General features: G+C 46.8%; 1 protein-coding gene across 1 annotated transcript in view; it reads right to left on the reverse strand.

The window, feature by feature from the left end:
• Positions 1-1,720: 1,720 nt before the first annotated feature.
• Positions 1,721-13,646, reverse strand: part of CCT2 (chaperonin containing TCP1 subunit 2) — a 36,755-nt gene continuing 24,829 nt past the window's right edge. The window contains exons 12-16 of the mRNA XM_068276691.1: positions 10,452-10,580; positions 10,244-10,347; positions 10,034-10,133; positions 5,130-5,271; positions 1,721-2,001 (exon numbers count right to left, since the gene is read on the reverse strand). Coding sequence (XP_068132792.1) covers positions 1,971-2,001; positions 5,130-5,271; positions 10,034-10,133; positions 10,244-10,347; positions 10,452-10,580 — 506 coding nt within the window. The 3' untranslated portion in view covers positions 1,721-1,970. The remainder of the gene's footprint in view (positions 2,002-5,129; positions 5,272-10,033; positions 10,134-10,243; positions 10,348-10,451; positions 10,581-13,646) is intronic.

The raw sequence follows: 13,646 nt of genomic DNA on the forward strand, positions 1-13,646 counted from the left end.
TAGGATCAATTTTGGGTACCTGGAGTTGGAGTCTGGTTTCATAAACTGAGCTGAGTCAGAGTTGGATGATTTTTTTTTGTACCCATTCCATAGCACTGCAAAGAGACTGTGGAGTCGGAGTCGAGGAGTCGGAGCAATTTTGGGTACCAGGAGTCAGTGGTTTCATAAACTGAGCAGTTGGATTCGGATGATTTTTGGACCGACTCTACTGCCCTGGTTTACATCTTGGTATGTCCTTCGACCAATAAACATGGCAAGCTTTAGAATGCATGTTCATTATAACATTTAGATATTCCATGCAAAGGGAAACATGCATGTTGTCTGGTGACTACTAATATGCAGACTATATCGTGGAATAAAGGTAGTGTAAGGAAACACAACTCCCATTACTCCATAAAAGGAGGTTATATCTGGGTGTTAAAGAGTGGAATATTACATTCCCTCATGTGGCTACACATACCAGAGCTGCCAAAAGTGAAAATAAGGTACAGCTGAATAGACAGCCCATCGGTATGACGGCAAGAGTTCCGTGAGCCGGTCAGGAACAATTTCATTGGTTCTGGACCTTGTGAGTCAATCTCATTGGCTCACATTGAACACCTGGTCAGGAGCGAATGAAATCGGCTTCTGACCGGCTCACAAAGCTGTCAAAGCAATGGCAGAGTGAATGAGGTTTAGCAACGGGAGAGCGGTGCGATTGCTGGTAGCGCCGAATCCATGTGTCGTAATGTCGGATGGCCCCATTTTTCCTACCAGTGGTCCCTGGTCTTTAACCACTTGAGGACCACAGTGGTAAACCCCCCTAAAGACCAGGCACATTTTTGCTAAAATGGCCACTGCAGCTTTAAAGTCAAGCTGCAGGGCCGCACAACACAGCACACGAGTGACCCCCCCCCCCCTTTTCCTCCCACCAACAGAGCTCTCTGGTGGTGGGGTCTGATCGTCCCCAAGTTGTTTATTTTTTAAATAAATATTTATCTTGTCATATTTTGTTAAAAAAAGGCGTTTCTCCTCCCTCCCCCAGCCAGCCTATCACAGCGATCGGCTGTGATAGGCTTCATCTTATCACTGCCGATCGCTCTTTTGTGCCCCAGGGGGACAGCCGTGTCACACGGCTGTCCCCAGTACAGCGCTGCTGCCGATCACAGCGCTGTACATGTAAATAGACGGCGATCACGCCGTCTAACAGTCTCCTGAGCGGCAATAGCCACTGAGACTGAAGAGGGGGCAGAGCTCCGCCCCCGAGCATGAGATGAGAGCGCGATCTCATGCAAATTAGAGCCCTAGGACTTGACGCCAATTGGCGTCAGGCGGTCCTGGGGCTGCCGCCGCGTTCACGCCCATTGGCGTGACGCGGTCGTTAGGTAGTTAAGGGGCCAGAGACCCCCTGAACTGTCAACCAAGCGATCAGATTCTGTTCCCTGCCAGGTGACAGTACTCAAATGTTATGAATTATCTATATGGGTTGATGATAATTTTCGTAATGTAAGATACAGAGGTGACATAAAACAGACCTAAGGCAAATATATTGTGCATCAGCAATCAGAGCCTCATTTTTCAGTTTAAAGCACACTAACTAAGTTTTCAAAAACACAAACCGAAGTCCTAGTAAGGATCATTCCATCAAACTAGCACTAGAATTCAATTGCTTTGAGCAAAAAGATTGTTTAACAGGAAATCATGTTTAGATCACTCTCTGTAAAAAAGTAAAGAGTCAGTGTACATTTTATATAGATATTTAATTTCAGTGCTCAGTATGGAAAGCGTACAGCTGTATTACCAAAAATGATTTCATTGGAGAAAAAGAACGAACAAGCATGTACTAACAACAATAAATAATGCAGACTGTGGGTGTAATCCCCAAGTGCCAAGGAAGTCATTGCATCTAGGCTTCACTGTCCCTCTGCCCTGCTCAGCAGTAGACACCTAGGTGCAGCCTGATCCACAAAGCGTGCCTGCTGCTCGTATGCTTAACAAGGGTGATGGTCAGGTACACGTTTCCTAAAGACAAACAAAAAAGTACAGTCATTATTACACTGTGGCATAAACAGATGCAAGAAATGGCAAGCCAACATAAAAAAACTTCAAATACAGCATAAAAGGTCCAGCAAAAAAGCAGAATGATAATTAACCCTAAGGGCTCGTTCAGACTATACACGCTGTCATGCGCATTTCGGCAGCACATATGATGTGCAACACGCAAGATTAGTTGAAGTGTATAGACAACCCTTCTACCGTTCCCATCATATGCGCTGTGCAGCAGTGCAATGCTCTATCGCACTGCTGCATGCATTTTCGGGGATCGCAGCGCAGATCCCATTCACTGTAGTGAATGGGATCTGCAGCACAGAGCATAGTAGCACAGATGGCGTGCAATTATACGTGTTGCGTTCCAATCGCACAGCCATGTGCACTGAATGATCTGAACGAGGCCTTAGACTTCTAACAATAAAAAACAAACAAAAAGCTACACTATGGATAGCTATGGATACAGAAACACAGAACAACTATAAATGTCCATGGCAGTCTAAAGATTAAATTACTTGAAGAAAAACTGTTATTTAAAGTGAACCCGATATTAGAGTAATATGGAGGCTGCCATATTTATTTCCTTCTAAGCAATACTAGTTGACTGGCTATCCTGCAAATCCTCTGCCTCTAATACTTTTAGCCATAGACCCTGAACAAGCATACAGCAGATCAGGCGTTTGACATTATTGTCAGATCTGTCAAGATTAGCTGCATGCTTATTTCTGGTGTGGACACTACTGCAGCCAAATAGATCAGCAGGGCTACCAGGCAACTGGTATTGTATAAAAGGTAACAAATATGGTAGCTTTCATATCCCTCTCACCTCGGGTTCACTTTAAAAGCAACCCCCTTGTAATACTGGTTTCCCCTTAGAATATGCTTTGAAAGGAGCGAGTTTAAATGAGCTTCAACCTCCCTGGCGGTAAGCCCGTGCTGAGCATGGGCTATGCCGCCGGGAGGCACCGCTCAGGCCCCGCTGGGCCGATTTGCATAATTTTTTTTTTGCTGCACGCAGCTAGCACTTTGCTAGCTGCGTGCAGTGCCCGATCGTCGCCGCTACCCGCGTCGCCGCAGCCGCCCCCCTCCCAGACCCCGTGCGCTGCCTGGCCAATCAGTGCCAGGCAGCGCTGTGGGGTGGATCGGAGTCCCCTTTGACGTCACGACGGTGACGTCATCCCGGGGGAAGCCCTCCAGGAGACCCTGTTCTTTGAACGGGATCTCTTGATTTCCGATCACCAGCGGCGATCGGAGGGGCTGGGGGGATGCCGCTGAGCAGTGGCTATCATGTAGCGAGACCTCGTCTCGCTACATGAAGAAAAAAAATTAAAAAAAACAAAAACAAAAACGTATTTGATGCCCCCTGGCGGATTTTGACAAACCGCCAGGAGGGTTAAGAGTGTTTTTACACCCACTGTTGTGCCAGCAATTAAGACCTGCCTGGCAGAGCCTTGCCATTGCATTGACCTCAAACATAATGCTAATGTACCTAAACCTTTAACGTAAATTTTTCTCCAACTATATCCTGGAAAATGGCCAGCTGGCTAGACTGACATTTTAAAACTTGTGCAGCTGATCACATGTGAAAGGATAAAAACAAATTACAAGTGTTATTCTAATTCAGTACCCAATTCAATACCGCCTTATGTCATTTTCCTTATTTCCAGTCACAGAAGGTACAGCTTTCAGTGTGTTTCAGGTAGCCAACCATTTTCGTTTATTATAATATATAATTGTGTAGATTAGTTCGTTCAATTATCCTCTGAAATTTGTTATCATAAAGCCTTTGTTATGAACCCCAACTCTCTCGACTAGTGTGTAAATTACTCACTCTCGCTTGTGAAAGAAGTGTTTACCATCACTGCTCCTGGCACACCCTTAGCGCACACCCTTAGCGCACACCCTTAGCAACACCCACAGAGATAACCTGTCACAGTAGTGAGGGAGGGAATTACACAACACGATACAGGTGTGAAGTAGAGAGGGGTGTATCCTACAGTCTGCAGATATTCCTACAAGCAACTTATAAACACCAGTATGAAAAGCTGGCCACAAGTACAGTATATTGAGGCTAAATAAATGTGTGTGGCCGCTTTGGTAAAGCTGGCAATATTTACTATGTGGAAGGGGAGTAGTTGTACAATTATCTTTAAAACTGTCTATACACTTTAAACACACAATACATGCCCTTGCATGCATTATACTTGTATGTTAAAATGCATCAAATTCTAATCAAACACCTCAAGAGAGAAGGCAAGATGGAAAGTAATGAAAATCTGAATGATGTTGGAAAGCATTGTAACATGTACATCTAAAGGCAGCCATACACTGGTTGATGTGCCACCAGATCGACCAGCTGACAGATCCCTATCTGATCGAATCTGATCAGAGAGGGATCGTATGGCTGCCTTACTGCAAACAGATTGTGAATCGATTTCAGCCTGAAACCGATCACAATCTGTTCAGCTGCTCCTGCCGCCTGCCCCCCCACCCCCCCGCATACATTACCTGATGCGGGCTCCGGGGCGTCTTCTCCTCTTCTTCTCAGCGCTGCACCCGCTCCATCCCGGCGCTTCCTGTGTCACTCCGTGACCAGGAAGTTCAAATAGAGCGCCCTCTATTTGAACTTCCTGGGTCACTGCAGTGACCCAGGAAGCGCCGGGATGGAGCGGGTGCAGCGCTGAGAAGATGCGGAGAAGACGCCTGGGAGCCCGCATCAGGTAATGTATTTTTCGTCGGATCGGCCGCCGCTAGCGACGCGCACTTTACCCGTGGGCGATCGAGGGTAATTTCCCGCACGGCGCGATCGACGGACCGATCCGATTTCGGGAGGAAATCGGATCGGCAGCGGCGTTTACCGCGAACGATTGGCAGCAGATTCGATCCCAGGATCGAATCTGCTGTCGAAACGGGCGAGAATCGGGCCAGTGTATGGCCACCTTAAGCCTTTCTGCCCAAGACCATGGCAAGCATCCTACAGTAGTACTATCATAAGTATTGTCTTTTCTAAACTAAAAGGTACAGTATGCAATGTTCCCATGGTTGGAATTGTGCCTTTTTTTCAATCCAAAGGTAACAAGAAAAACATAAGTCCAACTTACCTAGGTGCAGCTTTAATGATGTTGTCCACACGCAGGATGACTTCAGCTGCCTCAGCTGCACTCAGTAACACTTGTCTCTTCACCTGGAAGCTTTCTGTTATGCCCAGCTCTCCCATATCTCCTATAATGCCATTTTTCATGTCTGCAAAAGGGAGATAATTTACATACATTTCTAAATGTTTTAGCAAAATGTAGAATAAGTACAGTAAGCCTTTGACATTTTCAATCAGGATCAAGGTAGTGTAAATGCAATGAGATTGTGTAAATGAAAATAAAGATGTTTTTTTCAAACATTCACCAAAAAGTGCAGTCTTTGAGATCTGTTAAAATCTATGTTCTGGTACTGTGGCCAAATTACTCTCTCTGCCTCATCAGTGCAGAGCACATTGCCCCAGGGCACCTGGTCTTCACAAGCAATCTCTATTGCCCTGAGGTTCTTTCTGAACAGAAAAGGTTTCCATCTTGCATTTGAGGTAGGGGTGGACTGACTTCTTCCACATGCAAAGTACATTAACCTCCCTGGCGGTACGCAGATGCAGTGGCTGCGTCCGTGGGAGGGATTTTTTTTAAAATAAAAATGTTTTCTATTTGTTAGCTAGCACTAGGCTAGCTAACTCTGTGCGGCAAGTCCCCCAACACCTCTCTGATCCCCTCCCCCGATCGGCGCCGGCAATATTTACCCGTCCGAGAGCCGCAGCTTCAGCAATGAGCTTCACTGTCGCTATGGCGATCGGACATGACGTCATGCGCAGCGTGGAGCTGATTGGGAGGCTGCGCCATCGCGGGATCGTATAACGGTGGCGATCGGTGGGGACCAGAGGGACTTGCCACACACAGTTAGCTAGCGAAGTGCTAGCTTAACTATATAAAATATTTTTTATTTTAAGAAATCTTCCCGGGGCCATGTGATACCCTGCGGCGGCTGGCCCGACACTGTCGGGCTTACTGCCAAGGAGTTTAAGAGCGCACATTTGCCATTATTAATCTTGTTGAAATGAAGATGACATCTGGAAGTTGTGTTTATTTTTCATACAGCTGTACATACAATACAATACAATAACATTTGTAAAGCGCTTTTCTCCCATAGGACTCAAAGCGCATAGTTGTGTCTCAGATTAATACAGGGTTGCAGGCTGGGTTGTGTTACAGAGGAGATAGTCAGATGTTCATGAATGCCAGACTAAAGAGGTAGGTTTTCAGTTTAGACTTAAATGCTTCCAGGGATGGAGCTGTCCTGATTGGGTGTGGCAGGGAGTTCCAAAGTGTAGGGGCAGCATGACAAAAGGCTCTGTCTCCAAAGGTTTTGAGGTGGACTCTGGGGGGTGATCATGGTGTTACGTCCTTTTGATCTAAGATTGTGGGGGGTGTGATGCAGTTGCAACAAGTCCTTCAGGTATCCAGGGCCCAGATTATGCAAGGATTTGAATGTCAGTAAGCCAATCTTAAACAGAATTCTCCATTTTATCGGTAGCCAGTGGAGTGAGCTCAGGGTTGGTGTTATGTGGCAATGGCGGGGTTAACTCGTTAACAGCCTTGCGGCGGCATTCTGTACTAATTGCAGGAGGCGTAAGTCTTTCTTATGCAGGCCTGTGTAGAGGGCGTTGCAGTAGTCTGAGGGCTCTTTTCCACTATGAAATGCGATCGCGATTCCGATCGCGTTTCAATTTCCACCATGCGATTGCGATACTATACTCATAGTCCAGCTCAATAGCATACAAAACGCGGCAGGACGACGATTGCGCTTTGACCAAAATCGCATCGCAATCGGATTGCGCTAATGGAAATTGCTGCTGCAGTTTCCATTAGTTTAATGTACCTTGCGATTTGCGATCAGAAGCAAATTGCAGGCTAGTGGAAAAAGGCCCTAACCTTGATGTGACGAAAGCATGGACTAGGGTTGGAAGATCCTCTGAATGAATTAGGTGTTTAATATTTGCAATATTCCTTAGATGAAAGAATGTTTCACAACAGCTGAGATTTGATTCCTGAAGCTTAATTTCCCATCAATCAGTACTCCCAGGCTGCGCACACAGTCTGAGTTTGCAGGTCTGAGCTCCCTATCCTTAGCAGTGTTGGTTGAGACTGGGGCTGCTTTGCTGTTGAGCCCTGGCCCTCGATAACAAGAACCTCAGTTTTGTCAGCATTAAGTTTTAGCCAATTAATATTCATCCACTCCTGAAGCTCAGCTAAGCATGAGTTTATTTGTGGAGTAGGGTCTGTGATGCCAGGTTTGAATGACAAATATAGCTGGGTGTCATGAGCATAGCAATGATATGTCAGGCCATGTCACAGTTCAGTAACAGTCCAGTCCCCCACAATCACTATACAGACAGCCCCCTTCTTAAAACCAAGTCATGTTTCAAACATACGAAGCTGTCATGTACAAAATGTCCTGTACTGTTTCAATTTTTTTTATTACATCTACATGTTAAGAGTCACAGTATTGTATAAATTAGGTAGTTGAAAAACAAACAAAATAGGTTTATAATATATGTTCAAATCTAGAGAGGTGTGTAAGTAAATAATAATGTATCCACATTTCATGATGTATAAAACATGAATCAACTTAAAAACGAATTACCATATTTACTCGCATATAAGCCGACTCGCATATAAGCCAAGGTACTCACTTTCCCCCATAAACCAGGAAAAAGTGATCGACTCATCCAGGTGGTCCCCCAATAAAAGGCATCCCAACACCTAGTAAAAAAAAGCCAGATGTGCTCCCAGTATGAGACAGCCCCCCTCCGTATCGCCAGATGTGCATCCATGTCTTTGATAATTGCCCCTCACATCTGTTTCGCTCCCAGCCTCTTCTAGACACAAATCCTTCTGACAACCAGGGACATTGCCCAAGACAAATCTTCCACATCCTGGAGTCTGGACTCTAAAATGCTGCTAACTGGAATTACAGAATTTCCCCATGGCAGATTATAATTCACACCAGACAAACAGAGGACAAATCAGTGAGGTGAAGCTGGTCTCACCAGGGCACTAAGTGCTTCTCACAGGATCTGCAAAGCTGCAGGCAGAGAATGTACCTGATCCTGGAGAGACAGCCTACATCTGCCATGAATAACTTGTTTCCATCTCCTCTGCAGGTCTCATCTCCACATGCACTTCAGAGCTGACTTCCTGACTGCATGTCTTCTGCACATGCCCAGTAGATGGCAGCAAAGCATGCAGGGAGATGTAGTCTCTTGGTATTTGCTTGTAACTTTCACTGTTTCCTTCCCTCCCGACATACTGAAGCTGAGAAAAGTAGCTTCTAGTATTTTCAATGCTGCATCCTCCATGGCAAGGCTGTGCTGTTATGTGCCGATACATGTGTTTATGTGACAGGCGGCCACACACTGTGATTATGCTCAGAGATGTATACTGCCGTGGCTGCTGCTCACTATCAGTGTTTCATGATAGCGAGCTGCAGCCATGTCAGTATACATCTCTGAGCATGATCACAGTGTGTGGCCGCCTGTCACATAAACACATGTATCGGCACATAACAGCACAGCCTTGCCATGGAGGATGCAGCATTGAAAATACAAGAAGTGAGTGTACATTTCCCAGCTGCAGTGTCGGGAGAGAGGGAAGTAGAGACGGCGAAAGATACATCAAAAGGATTCCTGCTCTCTGCAATGCTGCACGCTCTGGGGCACATCAGACGGTTCACAGCCGCACTTACTTTGGTAGGGGACAGACACAGCTGGGGGCACAGGCAGCTGACTCGCATACAAGCCGAAGGGGGACTTTTCAGCTCATTTTTTGGGCTGAAAAATTCGGCTTGTATGCGAGTATATACGGTACACTTACAAACAACCTCCCGGAACAAAACCTGTTAGTATGCAGGGGACTGCCTGTACTGAGAAATTGCCGCATAGCCACACACCATACGATTTTCTGTGCGATTTTCCGACCCGATCGTTTTTTTCCGCACAATTCTGCACTCAGTTCTCTTATCTTCATTTGTTTTTCTTATCGTTTTTACATTCACTGCTATGAAAAATCGAGCGCAGAAATGATCAATCGGATCCATCTATCGCACGGAAAGTCATACCGTGTGTATTAGGCATTACATACCGTGATACTCCTCTTTATTTCTGTGATGTATCTAATACAGTTAAACAGAAATCTTAAAAGGACACCTGAAGTCAAAGGAAGATAGATTGATTTCATTCTGAACAATGACACCTGCATGGCTGCCCTGCTGATCCTCGGCCTGTAATACTTTTGCCCATAGACCCTGAACAAGCCTGCAGATCAGATGACAGGCGTTTGACTGGATTCGCTGCATTCTTGTTTCAGGTGTGCGATTCAGACACTACTGATGCATTAAAGATCAGCAAGATGCCAGGGAACTGGTATCATTTAAGAGGAAATAATATTTCATCCTCTATATGGCTGTCACTTCACTTGTCCTTTAAGTTGCACAAAAAGGATACAAGCACTTTTAGGGTCACATGCCTGGTTACATCCCACCTCCCCAAAAAAATCTGCTTTAAACTTGCAAGGGCTCATTCACACTAGTAAGTGCTACGAAACGCATTAAAATGCATAAATAAAAACTCATGGATTGGTCAGTGAGTTTTTGTGCATCTCTATGAGTTTCATGGCATTGTCAAACCATTGTGAAGTGACAGAGGGAAAGAAATTCAGCTGGTTTAACTGCATAATCCATGTGCTGAAACTCACATAGCATGCATTTCTATGAGTTATAACTCCTGACATGTTAAATTGCACTGAACAGCAACTCACTGTTGAATGATAAAATGAAAGCCTAGGGACTTTCGTCTTACCAGGTTTAATGCACACTATGTGTAGTACGTCAAAACTCACTGCAATGAGCCCTTACGCCTGGTTTGAAGTTACATGTACTGGTATATACTCCATGGTAGATGTACGCTTACCAAGTCCATATGTTGACTTTCCTTCACTGTGTGCTGCTCTGAGCTGGGACACCAAGTCAGCACTATCATAGCCAGCATTGTCTGCAATAATTGTTGGCAGCTTTGGAGGGGTTAAGAAGAAAAACAGAACAATTAGACATTGCAACATATGTTCACCTAGTTGACAGGAGCAACTAAGACAATACTCTGCATTTATATTCTTTATCTTACCATTCGGAGTGCTTTGGCAAAAGACTCCATTGCTACAGATTCTTTCCCAGGTGTTCTATTGGCCAGCTCAGTAACGGCATGAGCCATAAGCATTTCAGAACATCCTACATATGGAGAGAGGAGAAAAAAAAAAAAAAAAGAGCATGCTTAGATACAAATCAGCTTAACTGCACAAAGTGAGATTATGAAGGATTATTATAGAAAATACCTCCTCCGTAAACTGTTCTGGTATCCTTTACAGTCTGGGCCAGTACACAGAGAGCATCATGTAAGGACCTCTCCGCTTCATCCAATATCTGCTGTGTGGCACCACGGAGAACAATTGTACAGGCTTCTCCTGCAATGATAGAGGGGGGAGACATGTAGTCACGAGGTTGGGGGTTAAAGAGTATTTGGTAAATGATGGCCAACTGGGTTAGAATTATAATTACTGCTTATTTTGCTACTCCATAAAATAAACTAGTATTCTTTATGCATTTTAGCCATTTTCTATGGAAATAACTGTTTAAGACTATGGCTAGAACAAATCTGTATTTGTCCTCAATGTACACATTTAAAGGACACCTGAACTGAGAGGGTAATGGAGGCTGCCATATGTATCTCCTTCCGGTACTTATCCGTTAGCCGGGCGCATCCGGCAGGTGGCGACAAAACTCCACCAGAGTTACATCTTTCCCTACTATCCATGTCGGCCTGGAGGGGGAATAGTAATTAGCGCCACCTGTCGGATGCGCCTGGCTAACGGATAAGTACCCTCCTTTCAAACAATATCAGTTGCCTTGCTGTCCTGCTGATCCTCTAATACTTTTAGCCACCGACCCTGAACAAGTATGCAGATCAGATGTTTCTGACTGAAGTCTGACTGGATTAGCTGCATGCTTGTTTCATGTGTGTGATCCAGACACTACTGCAGCCAAAGAACCCAGCAGGAATGCCGAGCAACTGGTATTGCTTAAAAGGAAACAAATATGGGCACCTCCGTATTGGCTCTCAGTTTGCGTCCTTTAATGTGGTAAATCAAGATTACTTAGGATAGTACTCTTAAAGAGGAACTGAACTCTCAATATTAAAACGTACCAACTGAATCCTTGTTAAAAATCATAATAAAATAAGTGTACAATATAAGGTTAAAATCATGTAAATATGATTTATGAGATTCATCTTTAAACAAACCCCACCCCCTCTGAGGTAGCCTGTTGGCAACTGTCCGGCAAGTTCGCAAAGAACACTGGGAGAGCTTCTTGTGTCAAGTGCTGCGAGACGAGAGTTCCTGCTGTTTATCAAGACGTCATCAGGCAGCGCACATGGTTTGAAGAATGAAGAGACTCCTATGACGGGAGGAGCAGAGAGTGGAGATAGCAGCAAGGAGGGAGAAAGGGGGTCAGAGCAGAGAAGTGGTGAGAAGGGAGAGAGATAAGACATCGTTGAAGGGAAGGGAGGAGTGAGGGCAGAGTACACTCTGGGAGGTAGAAGAGGAGTGGAGGACAGGGCCGTTTCTTGCCCCGTTCAGCCGGTTCTGCTGAACGGGGCGCCGATGAGTGACAGATTGGGGGGCGCCAGGCCGTCCCTGTGGCCGCCGCCACTGCTCCCCCTCCCTCCCTCCTGGCGCCTCACTCAGACCTCGATCAGGCGGCGACCAATCGTGCGGGCGCTAGGACCCAGCGCCCGCACTATGCGGAAGTGACATCACTTCCGCATATAGAGCGGTTGCGTCCGGCGCCCGCCGGTACTGGTCGGGTCGCCGCTGATCCTGAGGTCTGCAAGGTAAGGGGGGAGCGGGAGCGGCGGCTGGGGGCTCCCTGTCACTTACTGCTCAAACGGGCTCCCTGTCACTCACTTCCTAAAGGTACTCCCTGTCACTCACTTCCTAAAGGGGCTCCCTGTCACTCACTTCCTAAAGGGGCTCCCTGTCACTCACTTCCTAAAGGTACTCCCTGTCACTCACTTCCTAAAGGTACTCCCTGTCACTCACTTCCTAAAGGGGCTCCCTGTCACTCACTTCCTAAAGGTACTCCCTGTCACTCACTTCCTAAAGGGGCTCCCTGTCACTCACTTCCTAAAGGGGCTCCCTGTCACTCACTTCCTAAAGGGGCTCCCTGTCACTCACTTCCTAAAGGTACTCCCTGTCACTCACTTCCTAAAGGGGCTCCCTGTCACTCACTTCCTAAAGGTACTCCCTGTCACTCACTTCCTAAAGGGGCTCCCTGTCACTCACTTCCTAAAGGGGCTCCCTGTCACTCACTTCCTAAAGGTACTCCCTGTCACTCACTTCCTAAAGGGGCTCCCTGTCACTCACTTCCTAAAGGGGCTCCCTGTCACTCACTTCCTAAAGGGGCTCCCTGTCACTCACTTCCTAAAGGGGCTCCCTGTCACTCACTTCCTAAAGGGGCTCCCTGTCACTCACTTCCTAAAGGGGCTCCCTGTCACTCACTTCCTAAAGGGGCTCCCTGTCACTCACTTCCTAAAGGGGCTCCCTGTCACTCACTTCCTAAAGGGGCTCCCTGTCACTCACTTCCTAAAGGGGCTCCCTGTCACTCACTTCCTAAAGGGGCTCCCTGTCACTCACTTCCTAAAGGTGCTCCCTGTCACTCACTTCCTAAAGGGGCTCCCTGTCACTCACTCACTTCCTAAAGGGGCTCCCTGTCACTCACTCACTTCCTAAAGGGGCTCCCTGTCACTCACTCACTTCCTAAAGGGGCTCCCTGTCACTCACTCACTTCCTAAAGGGGCTCCCTGTCACTCACTCACTTCCTAAAGGGGCTCCCTGTCACTCACTCACTTCCTAAAGGGGCTCCCTGTCACTCACTCACTTCCTAAAGGGGCTCCCTGTCACTCACTCACTTCCTAAAGGGGCTCCCTGTCACTCACTCACTTCCTAAAGGGGCTCCCTGTCACTCACTCACTTCCTAAAGGGGCTCCCTGTCACTCACTCACTTCCTAAAGGGGCTCCCTGTCACTCACTCACTTCCTAAAGGGGCTCCCTGTCACTCACTCACTTCCTAAAGGGGCTCCCTGTCACTCACTCACTTCCTAAAGGGGCTCCCTGTCACTCACTCACTTCCTAAAGGGGCTCCCTGTCACTCACTCACTTCCTAAAGGGGCTCCCTGTCACTCACTCACTTCCTAAAGGGGCTCCCTGTCACTCACTCACTTCCTAAAGGGGCTCCCTGTCACTCACTCACTTCCTAAAGGGGCTCCCTGTCACTCACTCACTTCCTAAAGGGGCTCCCTGTCACTCACTTCCTAAAGGGGCTCCCTGTCACTCACTTCCTAAAGGGGCTCCCTGTCACTCACTTCCTAAAGGGGCTCCCTGTCACTCACTGCCTAAAGGGGCTCCCTGTCACTCACTGCCTAAAGGGGCTCCCTGTCACTCACTGCCTAATGGGGGTCCCTGTCACTCACT

The sequence above is a fragment of the Hyperolius riggenbachi genome, chromosome 3 (assembly GCF_040937935.1).
Source record: "Hyperolius riggenbachi isolate aHypRig1 chromosome 3, aHypRig1.pri, whole genome shotgun sequence".
Classification (NCBI taxonomy): Eukaryota; Metazoa; Chordata; class Amphibia; order Anura; family Hyperoliidae; genus Hyperolius; species Hyperolius riggenbachi.